General features: G+C 41.8%; 3 protein-coding genes across 8 annotated transcripts in view; 1 reads left to right on the forward strand and 2 right to left on the reverse strand.

The window, feature by feature from the left end:
• Positions 1-3,126, reverse strand: part of LOC111667746 (inositol 1,4,5-trisphosphate-gated calcium channel ITPR1) — a 67,768-nt gene extending 64,642 nt beyond the window's left edge. For all 6 annotated transcript variants that reach the window (XR_015438313.1, XM_087178636.1, XM_087178634.1 and 3 more), the window contains exons 1-2: positions 2,934-3,126; positions 1,866-1,981 (exon numbers count right to left, since the gene is read on the reverse strand). Coding sequence is in view for 5 of the 6 variants with exons in the window: in XM_087178636.1 (XP_087034762.1) it covers positions 1,866-1,957 (92 nt within the window). In the remaining variant the exon portion in view is untranslated. The remainder of the gene's footprint in view (positions 1-1,865; positions 1,982-2,933) is intronic.
• A 200-nt stretch (positions 3,127-3,326) lies between these two features.
• On the forward strand, positions 3,327-9,829 carry sumf1 (sulfatase modifying factor 1). Its single transcript, XM_023423520.2, has 9 exons — positions 3,327-3,905; positions 4,951-5,124; positions 5,223-5,297; positions 6,632-6,714; positions 6,928-7,050; positions 7,160-7,274; positions 8,092-8,205; positions 8,292-8,351; positions 9,017-9,829. The coding sequence occupies exons 1-9, from the start codon at positions 3,645-3,647 to the stop codon at positions 9,116-9,118; spliced, it is 1,107 nt and encodes a 368-aa protein (XP_023279288.1). The 5' UTR covers positions 3,327-3,644; the 3' UTR covers positions 9,119-9,829.
• A 517-nt stretch (positions 9,830-10,346) lies between these two features.
• Positions 10,347-21,044, reverse strand: LOC111667664 (leucine-rich repeat neuronal protein 1-like). Its single transcript, XM_023423410.2, has 2 exons — positions 20,725-21,044; positions 10,347-13,477 (listed from the first exon to the last, which is right to left on the reverse strand). Exon 2 carries the CDS (start codon positions 13,247-13,249, stop codon positions 11,102-11,104), a length of 2,148 nt encoding a protein of 715 aa, XP_023279178.1. The 5' UTR covers positions 13,250-13,477; positions 20,725-21,044; the 3' UTR covers positions 10,347-11,101.
• Positions 21,045-25,113: the final 4,069 nt, after the last annotated feature.

The following is a 25,113-nucleotide window of genomic DNA, read 5'->3' on the forward strand; positions in this document are numbered from 1 at the left end:
TCATTGAGAGCTCTAACACAGTTGCAGCATGTTTACTCTCCCACTCCACACAATAAAGAAAATCACTCTGGATTGGATGAGCTGTGGGCAAGCGGGAATTTCTGGTGACAAATTTAGCTTTTACTGGCTTAGAATAACACTTGTCTGGACACCTGCCAAATCCCACATCCATTTCAGGCCTTTTTCCCGGGGAATGTCTACAGTTGTCCAAACAGACCTGTCTACTCCTCCTCCCTGTACACCTCAAAGAACAAGGCTGCAAACTTAAAAAAAAAAAAAAAAAAGTCAGGACATACCTGGGATCTAGAAAATAGACAGTATATATGTGTGTGCGGTCATCTGCATGTGTGGGACGATGCCCATAACTTGCTGATCCCTCTCAAGAGTGGTCAGTGATTAACACGAGTTTAGCAGTTACACATCTGAACAAACAGGACAAGTGTTGCTGCAGGCTCACAGTACAAAGCAGCATTTTTAACATTTAATTTGCTCACAGACCCCTCTCTCCAGTGACCAAACAGGAGCTGGGGCTTGCTGCTCAGCAGGAGGAGGTATAATGCTCAAAGGGGTTTTCTCTCTTCTCAGTCCAGCTTCTTCCTCTGAGTACAGAAGATCTGGTGAATGCTGCTGTGTTGGTGGTTTGTGTGTGTGTAGCTCAAAGCCAAAACTGTCATCACATTTTTTTTTTTTTTTTTTTTTTTTAAATATGTGCGCTTGTAAGTATGTGCACAAGCATGTCTGTGTGTGTGTGTGTGTGTGTGTGTGTGTGTGTGTGTGTGTGTGTGTGTGTGTGTGTGTGTGTGTGTGGGATGCACTGGAACTCGAGAAAGGCCACAATGTCTCTACAGTGACTCAGTCTTTGCTGTAGGTCATTCCATTTTTCATGAGCAGGGGGTGTCGGAGTGAGGTGGGGGGGGGGGGTGGACACTGGGCTGATAGCACTTCTGATGCGTGACACCATATACAGCAGCTTCTAATAGATATGTGCTGATTTCTACCACAAAATATTAATGCAAGCTTCCTCTTATTTCCCCTTTTCTATTCAGAACAGAAGAGGAAGGGTTAAATGCGATAAGTGTGAATAACAACATATACTATACTAACAACAAATACTGCATTTGTGATACCTCAAGACCAATATATCCATTCTGTTCATGATCAATGTGTATCTTACTTCGGGAAAATCAATAGCAGTTCTGTTCTGTTCCAGATATGATGGAGATGGAAGACAACAACACAATATTACTGCCACTGTGTGGGTAAATGAGTGCTTGTAAACAAGAGTTTTACCATTAGTGTTGAGCACTGTGCACAACACCACCTCAGCGTTTCTTCCTCTGACTCTACCCTCCACACCCACTCCTGCCACACTCTCACAACACATGCACGCTTTATCTTTAACGATGCATTTGTCGCCCCTGTATTTCCTCTTCTCCCGGCACTATCAGTGGTGTGGGTCGGTCGTGGTCAGAAGCATCACTTCAAAAAGGCCACCCTCTGTTTTCACAGCTTTGTTCTGTGGGATGAACGGCAAAATTACAGCCATTTATCTCTCCTGACCCACCTAGTTAATCCCATTCTGTCACTGACAGTATCAACTGATGGCTGTGATACAGGCAAACAAATGTTCATCAGTCGCACGCGTGACTAGGATAAGAAGGAAAAGCTCTTACCGATGGAACCAAAATTCAGTCACCACTACTAGTGTGATTTCCTTCCTTCCAAACACTGCTCAGATTGCAGTGGAACAGAGAGATGTGTGAAATGGGCTTACACACACACACACACACACACACACACACACACACACACACACACACACACACACACACACACACAATGTTCAGCCAATAAGATGGACATACCCCAGGGTGCTGATGAAACCATTGGTGGATCCCTCTGCATACAGGGAGCAGATGTCCCCAATGTGTAGGAAGCTGGACATCTTATCCGACATGTTCGACACACGCAAAGGGAACACCTGCAGCAGGAGAAAGGATTTTTTAAAGAAAAAAAGAGTACATTCAGTTGAAAAGTAAACATTTTAAACATTTTTCACACCCTGTTCTGCATCTTAGAAATGTTACTGTCACAAATCATCCTTACTATGTCACAATGATCTCCAATTACATTTCCTCAGCTGCAGATATGTAACACAGGGTGCACTCGCAGATATGATAATAGCAGAACTCGTGTAGCTACAGAGCTCCCAGTTAGGTGGCAGCACAATGTTAAGAAGAGAAGCTTCCCTGAGAGGTCGCGACTACACTGATACCACTGACTGGCTGTATAGATTTGCATAGCTGCAGGAAACGTCTCTGTTTGATATTACTGTAGCCTGTTTGTATTTGTATGTTGTGGGTCATGGTTAAACAGTTAATGATTGAAGAGATGCTGCCCCACCAGGAAGGCAACAGGTCATCGCCACTGAAGCTGCAGATATGTGTGGGCACTGCAGGTTTACTCCAGTCAGGGTGGGATTATGTGCCTGCTTTTGGAAGCACGTCCCATCTCACTGATGTCGATAAATCATTAAAACTTTATCTAACCTCTAAAACACACGTGAAAGTGCGCCCGGTGTCAGTGCGCCCGGTGTCATTTTAAATGGCATCCGCAATCACAATGTTTCACACAGCAGTAGGAAATTATTATCGGAGACGAGACTCTTTTTTTTTCTTCTTCTTTTTTTTTTTTTTTTTCCTTTTTTCTTTTTTTTTTGGCCACTTGAGTAAATGAGAACATCACAAACACACACCGGTCATGAGCTGGGAGAATTTTTGTTAACCATTTAAGGAGAGCGAATTAAAATCTTCGTCCTCTTCTGCCAGATCAAGCAGAAGAACAAGAACAAGAACAAGAACAAGAAGAAGGAGAGGGAGAAGAAGACAGAGATAGAGGAAGGTAAAGTGAACAAGTTGTGCGCTCAACTTTACCTCGGCTGTGGTAAATGCTCGGATGTTCAGCTTTCTGTGGAGCAGCTAAGACAACATGACTGTGGCTTTCCTTTCCTTTCCTTTCCTCTCCTCTCCTCCCCTCTCCTCTCCTCTCCTCTCCTCTCGCCGAGGGTGAGATCCAGCCGTCAGTGACTTTAATAATCCAGTTTCTTTTTTTTCTTTTTAACAGCTCTATCACCTTTCCGCGCCTGTCGGAGCTCCGGGGCTGTGTTCACTGAGGCAGGCAGCACACTGGCTTGGCTGAGCCGTTTTGGCTCGCTGCCAGTTCTTCTTCTTCTTCTTCTCAAGCGCTCGCAGTGTTGATAGCTGGGAAATGATGTCCATTGTAGCCCTATTCCGTACCACCGAGGAAACATGAGCTGTTATCACTCCCACACCGCAGTGCCTTGATTTATGTGGTGCAAAAAAAAAAAAGATAGTTTAACTGTCACACAGCAGCGTATTTATAATTTTGATTGAACAATTATTTGAATGGTATTATCAAGTAGGTGTTTTTATGTACATCAAAACAGCTTTATTTACAAACCATGCTCATAATTTGCAAGACTGAGAATGGATTAATAGAAATATACAACAAATGTTCACTTCGGGCAGGAAAGAGTTACACTTGTGACGCCGCAGCCAGCTGACTGACCACGTGATTTTGCGGAAGTAAGAGTACCAACAACTTGAGGAGCTCTTCTTGAAAGAATGCTGCGCTGTTTTGCTTTGTTCATCATCTTTGGATGTGTGAACAAAGTTACGTGTCTTCAGAGTTCATGTGGGGCCGAGCAGGAAGGCGCCGCCCCGCAGGGAGCAGCGGGCTGCGGCTGCGGAAACCTAAACAGAGCCGCCGTGGACCCTGCGGTGGAGCACGGGACAGTTTCAGTAGACTCAGCTGTCAAATACTCCAAAGGCGCCAATGAGAGGCCGCCTGAGGCTCAGGGAGGGGAGAGGACAATGCAGAGCCAGGTGAGCTGGGGCTCATGTCATGTGAATACCAAGCAACTCCCTTTTGCTTTATTGGACAGGCTCACAGGCTCAAAAGCAGTCAGTGCTGTGAGGCTCGTGTGGCTGCAGTGTTGTACAACATACTTTACCCAAGTGTAGTCTGTCAGCAGGCTGATACAGTAAGTTGCCTTGCTGCCTTTCTGCAACAGCACAGACCAAAGTCAAGCTTTACCCCATATCTGCCATTTCAGTTTGATGCACAATAATCCGGGCCTCCACGGCTGGCAGTATAAATATAACGAGATTGAGCAGGAAGTCGCCAGCAGTTTTTTAACCCCACTTTCATTTCAAACCGTTTCAGAAAAAGGCCTTGTGGTTGATAGATGCAGTAGACTATTTAGTTTCATTTCCTTGTTCACTATTATTTATAGATCAGTCTCATCTCATCCTCAGAAAGGACACTGTGCTTTATACTCCAGTTTCTCACTTGGCAAGTTCATTTTTGACACTGCTTAGTTTTGGCAATCCTGGTGAAGAAGTGTGACTGCTCAGCTCAGAGCATGGAAGTATTCCAGTATTCCTTGTCCTGGAACACCTCAGATAATATTACATGACAGGCCCTGCACAACACATACTGGAGGTAACGGAAGGTAGGCAACTTCTGGTGCCACCATGTAGGATGTAAAAATAGCATTGTTCAAGAAATACTTTAAAAAATATGTAATAATTTGGATAATAATAAGAATTGTTTTCTATGCTGCACTACAAATATGTTGATAGCCAACTGTTAATCTGATATAATTATTCACTCATTAGATGTTTTTTTTTTGTTGTTGTTTGTTGTTGTTGATTTTTAAATGCATTTGTTTCTCTGCTGATATCAATTCCTAGTTGTATTATGTTCTTCTTCAACATGTATTGCAAAGCCTAGTGGTCAGATAGCACTCAAAGCGATGAGATTAAGTTCCCAGCCTTTTTAAACAATCATAATCTTTTTTTAATTCTGTAACCTTCCTCTTCAAACTTAAGCGATTCATTAAAACAGCTGGTCTGCTCTCGGATACAGATGGTGCTGATTTCTGGAGGAGAATTCCTGATGGGGACGGACAACCCAGGCTTCCCTGCAGATGGAGAAGGCCCTCAGAGGGTGGTGCATGTGGACTCCTTCAACATGGACATCCAGGAAGTCACTAACAGGCAGTTCCAGAGCTTTGTCAATGCCACAGGATATGTTACTGAGGTATGAGATAATTACTGCGTGTTAAAATGTGTTGGTGAAGTCATTAAAAATCCAGCCTTATAAATAACTTAATAATATTTTTATCCTTGTGCTTTTAGGCAGAGAAATTTGGAGACTCATTTGTATTTGAGGGACTTTTGACTGACACAGTCAAAAACCAAATCACTCAAGCAGTAAGTATGATTATTCAACACTGTACAACTCACTGCACCAGTAGGACGTGTTGTAGAAAGATGTTTTTCTTTCTCTGCACTTCACAACAGAGACAACTAAATCAGGACACAGAGTCACACAAACATGTTTACACATGCACACACAACACACACACACACACACACACACACACACGCGTTTACACATGCACACACCACACACAACCTAAAAATCTATCTATTTATGACCTACTTTATTCTATTGACAATCTGTAAATGTTTGGAAGTGCCACTTTTAACATTTTCATTTTGTTCAGTTGGGGTCCAGATTGAATCACAGTACTGTCTTCAATTATTACATTTTATCTCCACTACCACTCTCAACTAACTACTAAAGGTAGTTACATACAGTATACATTTTAAATGCATAAGGTATTTGCACGTCACACCTTCTGTAAGCATTGTTGGCTATAACGGATTGTTCTTTTAAATAGTTAAGATGTTCAAAGAATATGATAGAGACTGCATTTTCCTATAGTAATGAAGCAGGCAGAGTAACAGAGAGTGCTTAGTTATGATAAGATATATACAGTGGGATCCAAATGTCTGAGACCACTTTCTCATTCAATTGAATGGGAGAGTTTTCTCATCTATGAAGTAAATATTCCTAAATTAACAATCTCTTATGCTCGCTGCCAACTGCAAACTTTGCCTAGAGCAGTAAATGATATTGAGTTTTTCATCCTCAAGGAGCATATGACAAAGATTTCCCACAAGCCACGTGAGGCAACGCTTTCAGAAAAAACAAGAAGAAAGACATTGTTGTGTGTGTTTCATTGAGAATATGATATGCAGTAGCCTGAATATCTTATGTGTCTGTGTCATTTTGTTTATATGATATTTTTTTAATCCTGCTCATGCCATGATTAATTTGATCATTTTTAGACTTATATATTTGCACCAAGCCTCTATCTGAAAAGTACCAGCCTGAGGTTGCACATATTTTTGGCTTTAGATAAACATGAAGACATACACCACTGTTATTTAAGTTTTGAGAATGTTCACAGATTGGTTGTACGAGGCCTGAGCACAGCAGGCCTCCCATAGACGAAAGCCAGACAGCAGGGAATTTACTGTTTCATCTCAGCTGTCATGTGCAGCCTGATCATGTGGCTGAGAAGGTGCCATGTGCCCATTAGTACGGCAACACTAGAAACCATTAGTACCATCATCAGTACACCAAGGACACTTTTAGATGAACCCTGAGGAGGGTAGGTGAGAGGAAAATCGAACAAGCGCATGAGAGAAGCATGACATCAGTGTGTAACCATTGTTCACCATCACTTTGTTATTAGGTGGCTGCTGCCCCCTGGTGGCTTCCAGTCAAAGGGGCACACTGGAGGCACCCTGAGGGTCCAGACTCCAACATTGCAGACAGGTAGACACACGCTGTACTTACTGTTCTAAAATCTTCATAATTCATTTATTTTCAGGAATACGCATTTTCATTACTCCATGTCAGAGTTGCATATCAATCCCAAACTGAACCTTTACTTTCAGTTGCTTTTATTTATTTTTATTATATCTTTTGGCAAAAGCAAACTATGAGAAATGAAACAGGAGCTCAGTAATTAGCTCTTGTTGTTCGTAGGCCGGACCATCCTGTTCTACATGTGTCCTGGGCAGATGCTGTCGCCTACTGCTCCTGGGCCAACAAGAGACTTCCTACAGAGGCAGAATGGGAGTACGCCTGCAGGGGCGGCCTGAAAGACAGGTATGTTATTTATTCATTATGCGAGTATAAGATATTACAGTGCTTGTGCTTGTGCTTGTGCTGTGGTCGCCACCTTGTCAATTTCCTGATGTGCTACTCCTGCGTATAGACTTTACCCCTGGGGAAACAAGTTGAACCCTAATGGACAACACTATGCCAACATCTGGCAGGGGGATTTCCCCGGTCATAACTCTGGAGAAGATGGATACATCAAAACCTCACCTGTAAGTCAAGCAAAGAAAGAGAAATGCCACAGTTTGGGTGTGTTTAAAGACACGTCATATTTCAGGTAATGGAGGAGGACGAGTGCTCATGAGCCATTGTCACGAAACTGGAAACAGATTTATAATTAAGCCGCAGCCTATAGAATCTACAGGGAAATGAAAGGTGCTGGAGATAAGAGCTCATTTCAGAAGTCGATAAAGTCACACCAGGAGCTTGGAGCTTCCAGAGATCAAATGAATAACCATTAGATAATATTAATCCAATCTCATTCTCTACAGGGGGGGCTTTAAAGCCTCAATTTTAGAAGTATCAATCATGATTGTATGCACTCAGATTATTTAAAGGTATGAGCTGCTGAAAGGAAATTGTCTTTTTTATCTGCATCTCTCTGATCCCACAAGTTGAAAATACAGGTATATCTACATATCACTAATTATAATAACACTTTATAATCAGTACAATGCAACATGCTTTTTATTCATCTTTGATTTTGGCAGCTACAAACAGGAAAATAGTTTCAGTGGCATATAAGGCAATAGAAAGAACAATGGAGAAAAACAGATGAGACTGCCTGTAAATCCAGATCGCCCACTAAATGATCTGCATTTGTGAGTCACTTCTTGGAAAGTTCCATCAGAGTCACATGCTCATTTTGGCAAATGTAACAATATGCACCTACAGTACAGCAGTATGCTATAGGGACTACATATCTGCCATGCTTTCGTCAGAAACAGCTGTTTTTCTAATAGTTTGTCCTAATAAGAATTATTAATTAGAACCTGCATTAATGTGGTACTATTTCCTCATAACCTACAGGTGATGTCTTTTCCCGCCAATGGCTTTGGTCTGTATGACATGGTGGGGAATGCTTGGGAATGGACTTCAGACTGGTGGAATGTGCATCACACCACAGACCGGCAACACAACCCAGTAAGAGTACAATCACCTCTTAAGACTTTGAGTTTTCCAGGTTTATTTTGGCTCTGACATCTCCTCCTCGTCCTCCTCTCTCTCAGAAAGGTCCTCCTTCAGGCACAGACAAGGTGAAGAAGGGGGGGTCATACATGTGCCACAAGGTAAAGAAGATGAGAACTTAAGCACTTTTATACTAATCTCTGACATCAGCATTTGTAAAGAGAGTAGGTGAGCTGTCTATTACTCTCCACCTGTTTGATTACAGATGGAAAAAATGCAGCCTCTGTCCTATTGTGTCTTTTCCTGCTCGTACAGTATGCAAGGCTAAAGTAGAACCACTATTTTTCTGGATGTAGGTTCAAGGCACTTGAAAAATGTGAAAATTTCATAATGTCCATAGAGAGTAGAAGACAGCTCATACCAGCACATACGGTACATTTACTTTATCTGCAACACCAATTGAGCCGCCCACTGGGCATTCCAGTTTGTTTGCCACCAGCAGTGGTTGCTATGGGAATGTAACTAATTGCATGCAAAATAAGTCTGAAGCACAAAGGTCTGTTTGTTTCATATAAATAAACCATGTAAGGGAGGAGAGGACAACAGTCAGACACGCTTGGTGAATATGTACAAACAGGTTCAATAAAAGATGAATAAAAAAAAAAATTGATTAAGAAATTAGAAATAAAGTGGGGGCTAAACTAAACTGGTCGCTGTGTGATTGTCTTAATGTTTATTTTAAAAAATGTAACAAACCAGTTTTCCATTGCTGAGAAAATGAATTCACTGACAGTAAGTTTCCCTCTTTTCTTTCCCCTTCCTCCAGTCTTATTGTTACAGATACCGATGTGCGGCCCGAAGCCAGAACACTCCAGACAGCTCAGCCTCTAATCTTGGTTTTCGCTGTGTCTCTCAGGAGCAACAGTGACCTGACCTGCTTGTATTTCCTGCTCTCTGACCCCAGTGTTGGAGGCAGAGTAAAACCATGAAAGCAGTATTGATAGTGAGGCTATTTACGTGCCATCGCATTAGCTTGCATCTGAAGGTGATTTAAAAGAAGAAGAAAAGACAGAGGGGTTCAAACTGTTTGGAATCAAGAATGTCCTGTACTACTGCAAATAGTGTCAGCACTCCTAAATACTAAAAGTTTATTTTTTTCAGACTCTTCAGACTTTTTCATTCGAAATGTATAGAAACATTCTCTTTACACCTCTGAGCACAAGTGGAAAGAGACCTGAGCAATTCAACTCATTGTTTCTGCTTGGGTCAAAGAACTTATCAGTAGCAAAGATCAATGTGGAAAGAGATCTGAATTTAATTAAAGTCAGTTCTTAATGAACATGACCTAATGTACAGTATAACAACACAGAGATTGTTGTAAAAATATTTTTCTAGACATTTTTTTGCAAACTGTGATAAGTCGGTGACTAATGGAATCCTGAATGAAACCATTTGTCTTTCTCTTTGTGTGTGAGTGTGTGCGTGCGTGTGCTTGTGTTCATGTATGCATCTTCAAATTGAAGGTTTTTATATATTAATTTTATTGTTTCAACATTTCGACATGTTTGCCTGATTATATCCCTTAGTTTTACTTTTGTGTGAATTTTTCCATAATAAAAAGAAAAGCTAACCGGATAAAGCTTTTTTTTTTCTTGGTTAGACTCAGAAGGGTTACGCTGAATTGTTTGTGTGGAAGACTAAAGGTTTGGTTAATTGATGATCTCTCAGTGGTACTTTACCTGTACATACCTGACAGCCATATTAAGCAGGTTTAATATGTAGTTATAGTGTACAGTGTCCACCAGAGGGCAGAAAATGCTCAAATATCTATCTATCTATCTATCTATCTATCTATCTATCTATCTATCTATCTATCTATCTGTTTATCTATCTGTTTATCCGTCTGTCTGAAGAATCTACCAATATTGAGAAATTAAGCTGACAGTATAATCTCTGTCTGAAAAGCTGATACAGGGCAGTGAGCACTGTCACGGTGTAAACCTGATTCAGTAAGCTGTGACTGAGACGGGCTTAAGTTCCTCTATGATATGTGATTTAGGATCCACATGAAACCAACAACATGTTTCACCAAAGTGAGTGTGTCTGCCTAAACTCAAAGGATATAATAACTTTGGGGGAAAAAAAGACCATATGTCTGCAAAAGAACCAAAAATTATTTATTTTGACTTATTCAGTATACATGTTGCATGTGAAAATAATAAACGAAGCAATTAGCAAAAGAAAATCTAGCAAAATAAGCGAGTAAATGGAGAAAGGGTCAAAAAGTTTCTAGTGCACCTTAGTAAAAAAACAAACATTTGTATTTCTAGCATTAAACATCACATTTATCAGCAAACTAAAATCCTATTCTCTTGCGATTTAAACCAGAAAGTTCAAAGGTATAGTTGATACAACATTACTGCACAATTGCTAACATTCAGTAGACAGTTTAACAAGTCTAAACCCCGCTGTCAGCTTTTAATTGAAGTTCATACAAACTCCGTTATCTATCAGTGCACAACAGATTACCTGTTTTACAAAACAGAGAAAAAAACACTGATCTCTACTTAATAATGCTGCAAGATGACAGTCATCCCCTGCTGCCAGATTATTAACCCAAAAGAAAGAGAGTCAAAAATGTACCAAGTAAAACAGCATAGCAACTAAGACAACCTGGAGGCTAAATACAGCTGCCATCTTGGAGAGTCCAAAACAATTAAGAGATAGAAAGAATCAAACAAAGGCGATACGCTATACTAATAAAAATCCTGTCCTTGATCACTCTGCCTCTTATTAGCAAAGCTGAGAATACAAAAAAACATTTGCAACTTTATTCAACTTTTGCACCAAAATGGCAAAAGTGTGTCTCTTTGTGCTGCTGGAGAGGCAGCCAGGCCTCCTTACTAAATCCTCACCACATGTAATAGCTACGTGTGGTGTCAACAGGAGAGGGTTTTCCCTCTGTGCTGCCATCTTTGTCCTTCTCACCATCAGCCTCCCACAGGTTGATCAGTGGAGGGTAAAGCTCGTTGAGGGGGATGGAGGAGGTCTTAAGCATGTATTTCTTCAGAGAGTGGTGGTAGTTTTTTCTCTTCCATCTGCGGGCCATGTAAACACCCACAGTGGCCAGGCTGAGGAAGGCCAGCATGGTCGCCATGACAGCAAGCACAGCCGCACTTGGGTGCTGGTCTGACAGGTCCAGGGCAAAAGTGGCGCTACGTGTGGTCACATTAACACAAGACTTGTGCGTCTGCAGGTGGACATTGGACACTGTGAGGCATACCTCATACTCAGTGGCAGGCTGGAGGTGTGTGAGGTTGTACTCATGAACGTCTACAGGGACACGAGCTGTGTAGGTGATGTGCGGGTTGTCAATCTTCATGGTTGCCGAGGCCCACTTCAGATTGGAGGACATAACATTTGAGTTGACTTTCCAGGACACCAGGATGGAGTGGGACTCGGTCTGCTTGACAAAGATTTTCATCACCTGGGCGCTGTCAAGAAGGGTGCCATTGACGCGGATGGTGGCGACTCGTGTGTCAGCGCCCTCTGTGTTCTGGGCCACACAGGTGTAACGGCCAGAATCTTCCACCTGCACATGAGACAGCCGCAGTGTCCCCTCACTGCTCAAGTGGTACCGCTCTGACACAGTATCTATAGTGATTTTGGTCCCAAGAGGGGTCACCCAGTAGATCTCTGGCTCTGGCTCAGCCATGGCCCTGCAGTCCAGACTGACACTCATGCCCAGCTCCAAGTTCAAATGGCTGGGGAAGGTGTCGTGGGATATGAGGGGGAGGCACTGCTCCGGGGACTCCACCAGCCTCAACTCTCGAACCCGCTGGCCCCTGAGTTCTGTTGGGGAGCTGCACATCATGGCCAGGGGCTCCATGAAGCGTATAGTGGTCCTGTTGGAACTCATCCACTGAATGACACAATCACAGCGCAATGGGTTGCTGTGCAGACTGATCTCCCGCAGATTGGGCAACACCTCCACAGTGTGCTGATAAAGGGCAGTGAGGGCGTTGTTGTTGAGCATCAGGCTCTCCAGGGAGGGCATGTCCCTAAAGGCCAACCTGTGGACATAAGACAGCTTAGGGTTGTTCGTCGCCTCCAGCTTCGTCAGTTCAGGTAGGTTGTCAAGAGCATAGCGGTCGATAGACACTAACTCCATCATATTGTTGATGCCCAACTCCTTCAGACGTAGCATGTTCCTGAAGTCTCCTTCCTGCATTTTGCGAACTGGATTTTTGTTTAAATCCAAGAATTTCAGATTGGGAACTTTCTGAAGGGCCAGTTGAGGGATTCTGACCAGTTTGTTGTCATAGAAAGAAATGCTCTCCAGGTTATCCAAACCTACAAATGCATTTGCTGGCACATCAGTGAGGTCCATGCCAGCCAGAACCAGACTCCTCAGGCTTCCTAGAGGTTTAAAGTTCATGTCTAGGAGGCCAATGACTGGGTTCTCCCCGATCATGAGGATTTCGAGGTTGGGTGTTTCTTCAAACCAGCGGCTGTCTATGACATGGAGCCTGTTGGAGTTAAGATGAAGGCGCAGTAGGCTATGCAGGCCTGCAAATGCCCGAGGAGAGATGGAATTTATCTGGTTGTGGTTGATGTAGAGCTCCTGGAGGTTGGAGAGGTTTCCCAGGCAGTGGTCTGGCAGCTGACTGATCTGGTTCTCCTCTAGATGCAGAGTGGTCAGGTGGTTCATGCTTGTGAGGCCCACCGCTTCCACAGTGCTGAAGTTGTTCTGAGATAGGTCCAACTCTGTCAAGTTGAACAGTGCTTCCAGCTCTCCACTGGTGTGTGAGATGGCATTACTTTGAAGCAGTAACACCTGGGTATCTGCTGACAGGTTGGTAGGGATGTGCGTGAGCCTCAAGTCATTGCAGTCCACTGTAGTTGCCTCCTTGTAGGTCGACTGTGGGGTGAACCAAGGGCGGATCTCGCATACACACAAACAAGGACATTCTTTGCTATGTATGGGTGACAGAAAGGAAAGAAGCAATCCCATGCACAGCCAGATTAAAGGAGGCCAAGGCTGAGAGCTGAGCGCCATTTTGTCTGCTCTCTCTGCTCAGACGAAGCTTAGATGAGAGGCAGTGTTCAGGAGAAGGGTATGAAGGGAAGGTTCATGAGCATTAGTCTCCTTTGCTGCTAGATAGCTGCTGCAGGCCCTTTAGTGAGTGGTGATTTCTAATCCAGAGGAAGGTATTTGCAGAAGGCAAGCCCGAAGAAGATCTGGTCCGAACCTCACCTCTGCACCTCACTTCCACACCTTCAGGACCTAAAAAAGACAGAGCAAGGCAATTTAGATATACTATATATGTAACACAGTAAAGGAGTTAAACTGAAAAACAGCTGAATAGAGAAAGGGAGAGAGTTATTACTTTCTTTGCAGAGGGTTACAAATGAGGCAACTGGCAGTTTTCCACACTGCCACCCCCCAGACATTAGGGGGACTAAGTTGACGTGTCTAACGGGGCAGAGTTAATCTGTCAAATTCGTCTTGTTGCCCTGCTGTTGTGTAGACATTCATTCCTACCTCTTTTAATGAGCCCATACACAGCCAGACACTTTTTCAAAATACAGAAGATGTTACTTCCAGATGTTGAAATAAAGTTCAATGAGACCATGGAGGCCAAAAAATACTTAACCACTACACTATTTACCAGGCCATTCTCAGGCCAAAGATATTGTTGCTTTAAGTGCAAACATATCTACTTCTTTTTATAGGTTTAAACTAATTAAAGATATTCTGTCAGAATAGAACAGTTTCCTGATACAGATAAATACATACAGTATGTTCTTGTGGAAGTGACAGAAATATAATTCATATTAAAGAGAATTTTATTACTTTTTACACATGAACTAACAGATACAGTGGAGCAAAATTTGGTACAGTATGAACTCTATTTGTCAGTAGCTAAGAAGATAGGGTTGATATTAGCCCTGCTTCCCTGATGTGCTGCATATCTGTCTCCTCAGAGATTACCAACATGTTTTTCTCTCTGGGCTGGGTAGATTATCTGCATCCCAGCTTGGTATCAGCGATCCTCTTGAGCGAGTGTGTGGGGTGGGCACAGCCGGCAACTCTGGCTGTGAGCCCATTACACAACAGGCTTAATATACAGGCAGTGTGTGCTCTTCACTGTTAATCACTCACTACTTATGATACAGACCCATGGGAAGCAGTCCTACTCATGTAAAGTGAATTTAGTATTATTTTAAGTGCCAGCGCTGTGGCTGTGTGGATGTCATACTCGTCCAAGTTTGGTCAAACCAAGACATGCAGAGAGAGGCTGAAGTAGACTGACAGACAGAGCCCCCAAAGGAATAGTGATATTTTACGCTTTTGTTATAATCTCTCCATTTCCTGACTCCAACTTCTAGAAAGGGCTGTGTGGATGACAGGTACAGACTCAATTTCCACAAGCAGATTTGACATCATGAGCAGCAACATGAGGGATGAGGAATCAGTCACCAGTTTCTTTCAACAAATCCTCATTTGTATCAGTGTATATTAAACTCTTAAATATTCTTTGTTTGGCCAAGTTGTATGCTGTGTGGATTTATAATGTTAGCATTTGAGGTTGTATTTATGTGATGGGGGAGTTGTCAAAAGTGGCCATTATCTAAACAACAAAATGAAATAATCAGCGTCTATAATAGTTTACACTGGCAAGAGAGAGACAGAGAAACTCTTGGCTTTCTCACCAACATGTCAGCTTCTAGTCTGACTCACACTCATAGAAATTCACATTTATTCTCATAAATAAACTGAGGTTGAGTATCCAGTGTGTGTGCAACACAGAAAGATAGTTGGGTCTATTTTGTTTCGCATCAAAACTGACAAGTTCTTCCAATATTAACATAAAACAGATACAGATTGTTTTCTCTTTCCTTTCATGTGCTGTCTGTTCACGCCCTGTGATGTGTTGACACCTTCTCTCAGCTTTTCTTCCACATTTGCATGTAGACTAGTATAAAAGCAGCTCAACAAATACAACATGGATTGCGATAGTACGCACACAAACAAGATTATGAGATTGTTCATAGAAATGTAAACATGCCAGAAGAGTGGCACTGATGGCAAAAGCAGCCTTTCCAACATTCAACAAAAAGGAGATAAATCAAATACAACAAATGTGCAGCAGAAAATTTGTAGAAAGTATTTTAAGCCTTTGTCTCTCTTTGAGTAAGAACACATATGGTGCCTGGTATCAGGTGGCTGGTCTCTGCAATAAACCCGGTCACACTCAAACCGATTCCTTCAGCGTGACTGAAGTGTGGCAGCAGGGACCGGCACCTTTTCCTGGATCTATTCATAGATCTTGTGAATAACTGCAGAACATGTACCTCCTTCTGCCTTTAACCATCCACCATTCAGTCTCTCAAATAATCAATTCACATGTCTTTCAAGTGAACTACTCGCTTGTAGAAATAGAGAGAAATATTTAGTTTAGTAATACATTTGTCTGCCCTCTCTCCTCCTCTATGTGTTGCGCTGCTCGAGTATTAAATTGGAGGAGACAGGCGGAGTAATCGCTGCTTTCATGCTGAGGCCATAAAACTCAGACACCTGGCACCAGGTTTCTGGCAGCCTGGCAGCACTATGGGGGTCTGCATCCGTTCCCACCTATGTCTCACTGTGTGTACGTGTTGACCTTATTGACCCAAGGAAGCTCTGGCGAGCACATATGCTCTTTTTCACTGATGGCCTGCTTCATAATCACTGCAGTACACAAATTCAGACTTACAAGGTTCCCAGTATACCCACAGATACCTGCTGCTGGTCACAGACAAAGTCCAATGAAGTGGTCTGAGTGAATCCTAACCCTAACCCTGTCCTTAAGGACACCTTCAAATTTTACTGCCAAGCCTTACTAGCCAAACATATGATCAGCAGGCTTTTTTCTTGCCCAACACTAGTCCAGGGATTCAAACTGGTGAACTGCCTGCTGCTCTTTACCTCTTGCCCACTTGTGGGCAGCTACAGTGTGTACGTCTCTATAGAGTATTCTGCAGCAAATAGTTTTTGTGTAAACATTGGTTTTACATACAATGTATCCATGTGGTCTTTAAAGCACACAATCATCCATCTTGCCATTTTCTCCATAGCACCTATTGTAGCTATATCTAAATCACACATATAAATTTGCCCTTCACTACGGTGCAGTAAACTCCTCTGACTTCGACATGGTGGATTAAAACAGATACTCATATAAAGATTGTGTGATATTAAGAAATACTGTATACAGACTGTAAATGCATACATGCAGTCAGTTAAGTGTGTTCGTGTATGTGTGTTGGAAGGACTACATTATGTTGATCAAATTAAACAAAAGGTCAACATTTTATATTTTAACCTAACTGATAAAACTGCTCTACAAAATGACTTCCTCATAACTGCTAGACACATGCTGTTTTTTTGGTACCTACATTCTTTCGCAGGACAGAACGGATGTGAATAGTGAGTTGAAATAACAACCTTTTTCCCTTTTACTTTTTTATTCTATCTCAATTTCCTGGCTACGATTATTGCCTCAAAACAGGAAAAGAATTCCAACACAGGAGAGCAGGATCCCACAGGATCATATCTCAAAGGGAATGAGGTTTGTTATAGCATCATGCTGTAAAGAATCCCTTTGGTGGGACAACATCTTTGCGAACTCTTGTTCTCTGGGATGTGACAGAGATTAGGTCTGAGATTAATTCTCTCAATGTGAAAGCAGGGCTCGGACCAGTTGTGTACCAGCACCTGTATCCTAAAAATCTCTTGCTAATCTCTTGGCTGAGGCAGCAGACAGCAAACACACTGTGGGGAACGTAATTAAAAATGCATGCATATGTATCCACACTGCACACATCTCCACACTGTCACAAAATACACATTCAGTTTTCCCACTCTTCTTTGACTCACACACTGTGACATGCATGCATACACAGACCACTAGAAGGAGACAGAAAAATCCCTCAACAGCTTGGCATTATCCAGCTGACTGTCTGAATTGAAGCCTCCAGCAGGAGGGATTTACTCTCTTTACTCACCCAATCCTTATGAGGTTTTAATTTAAGCACACACACTACACACACCAGACACACACATCTACAAATATGCATCTACAGTAACTGATATTTCCACTGGGTTCCCATAAACCTTTATAGACTTCCTGGCACTGAGGTTCAAAGCAAGACAGCACATAATGGACATAATGAGCTTTGTCTGCTTCATGCTAAGGCCTCATAAATACAATTATAAGACAGGATTGCTGGACAATACAGGGAGCAATGAAGATAATCAGAGCCACTAAAGGAACACAGAGAACACAGGCAGATGCAGGTTCATTTTTCTTCGGATATGCTGTGCAGGTGTTTTTTGTGTGCAGGCGGCAGTCACTGTAGACACACATAAAAAAAGACGAGCATGTCAAAATTCTCTCTTAAATTGTTGTGAAGTGATTTCAGTTAATTTGATTTTCCACCTTCTACTAGTTCAGATGCCATTCTCCTAATACTACACTCCGTCATGTGCCACTGGTGCAGCCAGGAGGAACCTCACTTGATAGCACACTGCATAATTTTTCATAGGAGGCAATGCTTTGCCCCCTCTATTTCTGGGCCCCTTTTCACTGGGTGCAAAATGTAAGCAGTGTTTCTGAATCAGCAGCCGCACAACAGGCTCACAGACATGCCATCGCCATAGCAACGGCTATGCCACCGGCATGTCTGTTTCATAATCAAATGAAGACATTAGAAGACAGCTATTAGTGGCATCAGGCAGCTAAAGGAATATGGCAGTGAGAACTGCCACTGGTACATGAAAATGACTGCAATATAAAACCAAATAATAAAATAACAGCCATTGCTTTTACATCAAGACCAGCAAGCATAACCATATCATGCACATATGCTTGACTCTTTCTCTACATTGGCATACACCACTCGGTAATAAAACATTTTCAGATGATTTTTACACTAAAGCTAACACTTTTCCATGACAATCAGTTTCAGTCCAGAGCTCATGTGGTGCTGGAAAGTTAAGTAGCGCTGCCTGATGTTTTCTCCATGTCCTCACTGCGCTGGCCTGCCTGAGAGACATCCTGTTCCTACTCCATTAGTATGCAAGTGTCTCACTTCACATCACACAGGGCTTTGATGCAGCTGCTGATGGCAGAGGTGTAGAGCAGAGGAGGAGAAGGATGCATGTCCACTCAGTCAGAGAGAAGAGAGAAAGGAAAAGGTGGAGATGATGGCGGGCTCTTCTTCATTTGGAAAGCCACAGGAGGAAATTGCTGAACTGAAAACGCAACGGGGCCAAAGGTACGACAAGACAATCCAATATAGAATTAAAGAAAAGTATGCTGCATACTTTAAAATGTTTTTTTCAGACTCAATTAAGGTCTGAAAAACCACAGCACGGAAAAATTGTCTCTGTATTTCTACAGCAAATCCATACGGTAGCTTTATTTCCCTGCGGAATTGAGATGGATCTTGACACAATTTTTCTTTTCTAGCTTTCATTTTTTTCTCTCCCCTTTTTGTCCTCATCCTCTCCCCCTCCACTTCAGCTCTCCTTACAGTTGCAGTATCGGTGAAAAGCCAATACGTTATCACTGGAGCATCGATCAATCATACTGATGTTGCCAAAGTCACTAATCTCTCGGGAATCCCTACTTGAAACAATTCAAAGGTCAAGGTAGATTAAGTTGCACACTTCAAATTGACCTCTAAACAAAAATATTTTTAACAGTAACAATGCTTGTAAAATGGATTTTTATAAATGTGGTTTAACATATTTACATACATACACAGTTTTCCTCATGTTTTTGTTCAACTTCATCTGTGCATTTAGTTTTAAATTGATATTAGTTCTGTACAATCTAATTTAAAAACGCTTATAATGTATAATCATCTTCAAAAGCAATAAAGTCTCATAGACCATATCTGTCTCGAATTAAAGTTGTGCAAAGTGATAACACGGTTATTGTTGATAAAAACAAAAGACGGCAAAACAGCTGACCAAGCCATGACATCTTGACAAAACCTTTTCTCGTGGTCCATCATGTTTCCATGTTCCCCTTCAGCCCCTGCTCACAAAGGGAGAAGGTCAAGCTGTTGCACCCGTGTCTCCCCACCACTGCTGTGGGAACCCCAGCACCAGCACATGCTGCAGAATTAGGCCCTATGGCTCACAATGGCTCCTCCCCAAACACACACAGACACACACCAAGACAAGTCTTTGTCTTGGCATGTTCTCACACTCCACATTACTACTAGCTGAGGAGACACGTCACTGTGCATTGTGAAGATTGGGGGAAGGTGTCACAGCCTCCAATACTCTCATATCAATGGTTCATTAGGTGACATCTGGATCAATTGTCTCCATTTAGTCACAAGATAACTACGCCAAGTGGTTGAGTTTACTCGAAAACATGGTCATGTTGCAAATAATGCAAACCATAATTTTCCTCCTGTCCTAGTCAAAATTAACATAACATATGTCCTGATAAAAGTGATAACTTCTCTTTGTGTTGTGATCTCTGTAACAGGTGTGTACTGCAGCAGCTGAAACAACAGAGCCCACTTGAAAAGGTGACCCTAACAATGCAGACTTCTCCCTGCTTTCTCAAACTTCTTGAGGCGAAACGCTGTCATTGTCTGTCTTCCTCCTCTGTGTCCTCATCTCAGACATCTGACAATTCTCTGACCCTCCAACATGCAAATATGTTTGGTGGAACACATGAGCCCAGAGCTGCTGCTCAGTTCTTTCCGCTGCACTGTGCGCTGGCCAGTGATGCTGCAGTTTGTGTAAATGTTACACCACATTGTTAGTTGAACCCACTGTCACAGTGCAGTGAAATGTCAGAGCTATTGGCAAGACTGCAGCTTTAATTATGAGACTCACAACTCACATGAATATTTAGCTTTTTATGGCAAAACTGAATTTTGCAACCTGGCTTGTAGTGCACAGATTTGTTTCATGTTTTCTTTGTTTCCCCCCCTCTGATCTCTGATCAGTTCATATTTATCAAAAGTGTAAACTTGAGACACAATATAATATTCATATACTGTGTACAGCTTGACTGCAGAGCAGTGTCCTTGCAAAACTAACACTGCTATAATACATTTTGATTAGATTAACCCAATGCATTCATTGCAGATAAATGCTGAGCAGACATCGATGAACGTGGACAATTTTCAGGATTTTCTGTCTAAATTTAATCTTTTTTTTTCTTTCTTTCTTTTTTTTTTTTTTACTGAAGCCATAAAAACAGCATTTTCCTCTTTGTAACACGCGCTGCACGAGGACCCCCAGCACGGAGAGAGAACACGTTATTGTTTCATTTGATCTCTGTTGATCAGTGCATTTCTTACAACACACAAATGATGACTTCATCTTTACGAGTTTATCACTCTAGACCAGACTGGGAACATCTCCTCTTTCTACCAGGCGAAAACACAGAGATATTTTTTTATAGACGTCTGCATCAAAATTTCAGCACATGCATAAATTAAACACAATGCTCTCACCTATGAAGCGTTGTATCCTCCGTAAGCAAAACTGCTGCAGGCTACTGTATCTGACCCATGCAGTGTCCGCAGCTCCGAGGTGATGCGCGAGGGGTGCAGATTGTGTTTTAGAATGCAAATAATCAGCCTCATAAACGAGAGTAAATCCTATCAGTAGAAAACACCCCTCGGTTGTGATATCTGCTCTGCTCCGGTGTTGGAGACACGCTGATACTTCAGAAGTGGAAACGCTGCAGCGCGCAGCTTCCAGTGAGGAGCAGCTGCCTGGTGCAGGTCAGATGGACTGAAACGCGTCTGACTCCGACAGCGGTGCCCAAACAGGCAACCCCAACCATCTGTTCTGTCATCACCACCATGGGAACTAAAGTCCCACCCTTAGTGGCCACGAGGTGAAAGTGATGGAGCCGCTGGAGGAACCTTTGCCGTCCTTTGTTGATCTGTTTAAAATGTGCCTCTGTTATGACTCCTCAGGTCAACAAATCTGAAGTCTATTCGTCATCAGTTTGATTTAAAAAAAAAAAAAAAAAAAAAAAAAAGGGCTTGAACGCTTGTTTGAGGCGACGATATAGAAAGACCTTTGATATGAATTTAATAACTTGCCAATTAATAATTCATAATAATTATGAAAGGGCATGGACTTTAAAGTGGATCTTATGGCTCTCTCTCTCTTTCTCTCTCTCTCTCTCTTTCTCTCTCTCACACACACACACACACACACACACACACACACACACACACACACAAACATGTTGATCTTACCATAGTCGTGAGGACACTCATTGACTTATCCCTAGCCCCCTTACCATAACCTTTACCATCAAAACGCCTAACCCTAAAACTAAGTCTTAACCCTCAGCCATTTTGGTCCCCACAAAGCCTTAGGGCCCCACAAGTATAGTGGGCTCACACCTTGTCTCTCAGACCTGTCACATGATTGATTCTTTCTACCATCTCTTCCTCCTCCTCCTCCTCCTCCTCCTCCTCCTCTCTAAGGGGAGCAGTGAAAATGACAACGTTTCATCACTTGTTGTTTTAGCTAGTGCTTTGGGAGCTGTCTGGCTGGTTCTTTATCCATACTGTAGCTACAGAGAAGAAATGTGATCATCTTAGTCTTGAGACAACAAAGAGTGCCAGGAAGATGTCATGTGCAGGTTGTGTCTATTTATATTGGAATTAAAGCAGAAAGTTACGGATGAATTTACATTTTTAACTGAGGATCAACACAGGTTTGATCCCGTCTGTCTCTGCTGGGAAATCTTTGAGCAGCACAATGACCCTCTCCTGGAAGCTCAGTCATTTTATATAAATTATTAATGAAATAAATAAAGCGTAAATGCAGCTTTATGTATTTGGCCCAAAGGTAACTTCTGAACACAAACACCCAAACATTAGGGTTCAGCAAAACTGACATTGTTGTAGGCACACTTTAAAAAAATAAATAAATTTAAAAAAAGGGACAAAAAAAGGTATTTAACCTGATTCAGCTTGGAGTAATGGAGGGTGTATTATTGTACTGATTAATTACCTTTATTGATTATTTTACAACAAAGCAATCAATGCACTATTTGCTCCATAATCAACTATATCCCCACTAAGTAACTGGTTATATACCAAAGCCAACAAACTTGTTCCATAAGCTGCCTGTCACAACATACTTAATATTGTGACAGACAGTCCTGATCTAAAATGTGGTATAAACTGTGTTGTTAATGTTTAAATTTCAACAATGTAGAATTTCAAATTTTATCTCATGTCTGGGTTGTTAATGTAAAAAAGAAAAGAAACTGACAATATCGAAACTAGAAAAATACAGTATTTATTGCATCACCTTGGTATAATGTCTTTGGGGACCTGCACTAGACACTGACAGAATATGAGATGATGGGCCCCTGGGGATGGATGCCTTGCCTTCCAGCAGAGTCAGAGAGTCCATGTTGTATGCTGTCAATGTGAAGCAGAGGCCTAAATGTCCTTAGGAAAGCCCAAAGATTCCTTCTTAGCACAAAGAGAGGAAGCAAGGCGAAACAGCTAGCCAGACTGTGTATGAGGTGATAAAATCTGCTCCTCTAAAGCTCACTAATTAATAGGTTAGATATTATTTGTTTAATTGGTATGAAAACAAAATTGCAAAAAAGTCCAGTTCTGGATTTATTGTGGGTTATATGCCTGACTATATTGGCCGGGAGCAGTGACTTCCTTAGGTGTCTACTGGGAGTCTCCCTCCTGCCTCTAGTCTTTATGCTAAGCTAAGCTAACCGACTGCTGGCTCCAGCTTAATATTGTACAGACATGAGTGTGATATTAATCAAATCAATTTCCGTTAACGTTTTCCTTTAACTTAGGCTTTGGAACCTCCAACCTTTGTCTACTAGGGTCAATCAGTAATTCTGCTGTTATAAAACTCATCAATCTACAAATGGCACGTGTTATTGTAACCTAGTAGTACAGACAGAGTTTCTAATGCTTTAGTCTGAGATATCTGATTTCTATTTGAGATCGTTTTTGTCCATTTCACCGTAATCTGAAAAGTGTTTTTGAATGTTATAGATTTAGGATTTGTTGCAGAGTTAGTACATGTAAATATAAAGTAAAACTTTTCTAAACACACATTTATTGGTGAAATTAAATATATTTTGCTGCTGGCCAACTGGAACTTGTTCAAAGGCCTTTGGGGTGTTTAAAAACTGCACTGTGGACACCACTCGCATTGTTCAACCAGAGAGCTGAAAGTTGATTCAGCAGTCACTCTGTGCATTAGTTACATCTGGCAAATCATAATTTCCCACCATTAACCTGCAGTGCTTGTGGTGTGGTTGCTATGGCAACGACTCCCTCCCAGGAAAGGCGATGCAGCATATCCACTGGTTTATTAGATCTCTGATCACACAGCTCCCTCCACATGGCCATCTGGGAAAACCAGTCACACAGAAACATATGCCCCCCATTTTACCTTTCACAAATCTTCTCATCATTTTGCCGCATTACACTGAACTGAAGGGGAGACAAGGTGTCATTTTTCTTGTCAGCGCTTGTTTTCGGGCATAGATGGGAAGGATATTAAATAAGAAGTGTTGAGGAGAGATGAGATAAATGCTGGAGGAAAATAAAGTGAATGCTGAAATTGGCAAAGACATACATGGACACATATCATGACTACGCTGCAGGTGAAATGCTAATGCCTCATCTTTACCAGAAGCCTTTGACAAAGTTCACCCGCAGTTTATTTGGAATATGTTGAAAAGCATCTGTTTGAACACAAGAGAGACAGGCAGATTTATTTGTAAGATAATTGAGTACTTTTCGATTAGATTTTCTTGATTAAAGATGATCTTAATTGGTATGAATGTGAACAGCTTGATGCTGTCTTCAGTTGTAACTGGAACAGATGCCTGCCTATGAACATTTAGCACATTTACCACCTTGTTGTAACATTATGTCACTATCACACCATTCCTGGTACCATTGCCACCTTCTGCCAGGCTAGACCAAACACTGCTGATGTAATGCAGATGTTGTTTCTCACACACACACACACACACACACACACACACACACACACACACACACAAACACACACAAACACACACACACACACACACTAACTAACCCTAACCTACACTAATCTAATACTATTTTTGGTGATGGTCCAAATCTCTGTCTGTGTCTCCAATGAAGGAGGGAAAAAGAAAGCAGGGACAAAAGGCATCACACAGACGGTGGACACAGAAACACATTACACCATAATAGAGTCCAATACAACAATAGCACAAACTACAACCTCAGACGATCACCTCTTCTCAGTCTCAACACAAACCGAACATTAGCTTCACTGAGGTAGAATTTATGTTATATTGGTTTCCAACAGAGTGTACAGGTGATAGTATTATCGTTTGCCCTGTAGCTTTCACCTGGCTTTGTTTGGTAGATCTATATCATACCATATCATATTACCACACCCTAATAATTTAAAGGAATTTAAAGGAATGGTTTGAGGTTTTAGGAAATACATGTAGCCAGACAGTTTTCTTAGCTTAGCAAAGATTGCCTGGCTCTGTACACAGGTACAAAAAAACAACCTATGAAGCTCACTAATTAACATGTTGTATTTAATTTGTTTAACATGAAGTTGTGGTTTTACAGGGGGTTATCAGGTTGCCAGGCAACCAGAGGAGTCTCCAGGAAATAATTGCACTCAGCTAAGAATAGTCTGGAAAATATCCCCGGGTAAAATCACAACTTGTTGTTTTTTCACACTATTTTTTTGTATGGATTAAACAGACAAGATATAATGTGTTAAATAAGGAGCTTTAGAGGCACAGGTAGGCAGTTATTGTAACTAGAGTAACAAGAGTAACAAAACATCCATTTCCAGTCTTTATGCTAAGCTGA

This window comes from Seriola lalandi, unplaced genomic scaffold (assembly GCF_002814215.2).
Source record: "Seriola lalandi dorsalis isolate HSWRI2012SDOR001 ecotype SW California unplaced genomic scaffold, Sedor1 jcf7180002054692, whole genome shotgun sequence".
Taxonomy (NCBI): domain Eukaryota; kingdom Metazoa; phylum Chordata; class Actinopteri; order Carangiformes; family Carangidae; genus Seriola; species Seriola lalandi.

Bases quoted from the DNA above. Each gene is read 5' to 3' on its own strand.
- sumf1 (XM_023423520.2), top strand. From the start codon at position 3,645: ATGCTGCGCTGTTTTGCTTTGTTCATCATCTTTGGATGTGTGAACAAA. The intron at 6,715-6,927 runs GTAGACACACGC...TGTTGTTCGTAG, and splicing joins GACTCCAACATTGCAGACAG to GCCGGACCATCCTGTTCTAC. The intron at 8,352-9,016 runs GTAAAGAAGATG...CCCTTCCTCCAG, and splicing joins GGTCATACATGTGCCACAAG to TCTTATTGTTACAGATACCG.
- LOC111667664 (XM_023423410.2), bottom strand. From the start codon at position 13,249: ATGGCGCTCAGCTCTCAGCCTTGGCCTCCTTTAATCTGGCTGTGCATG.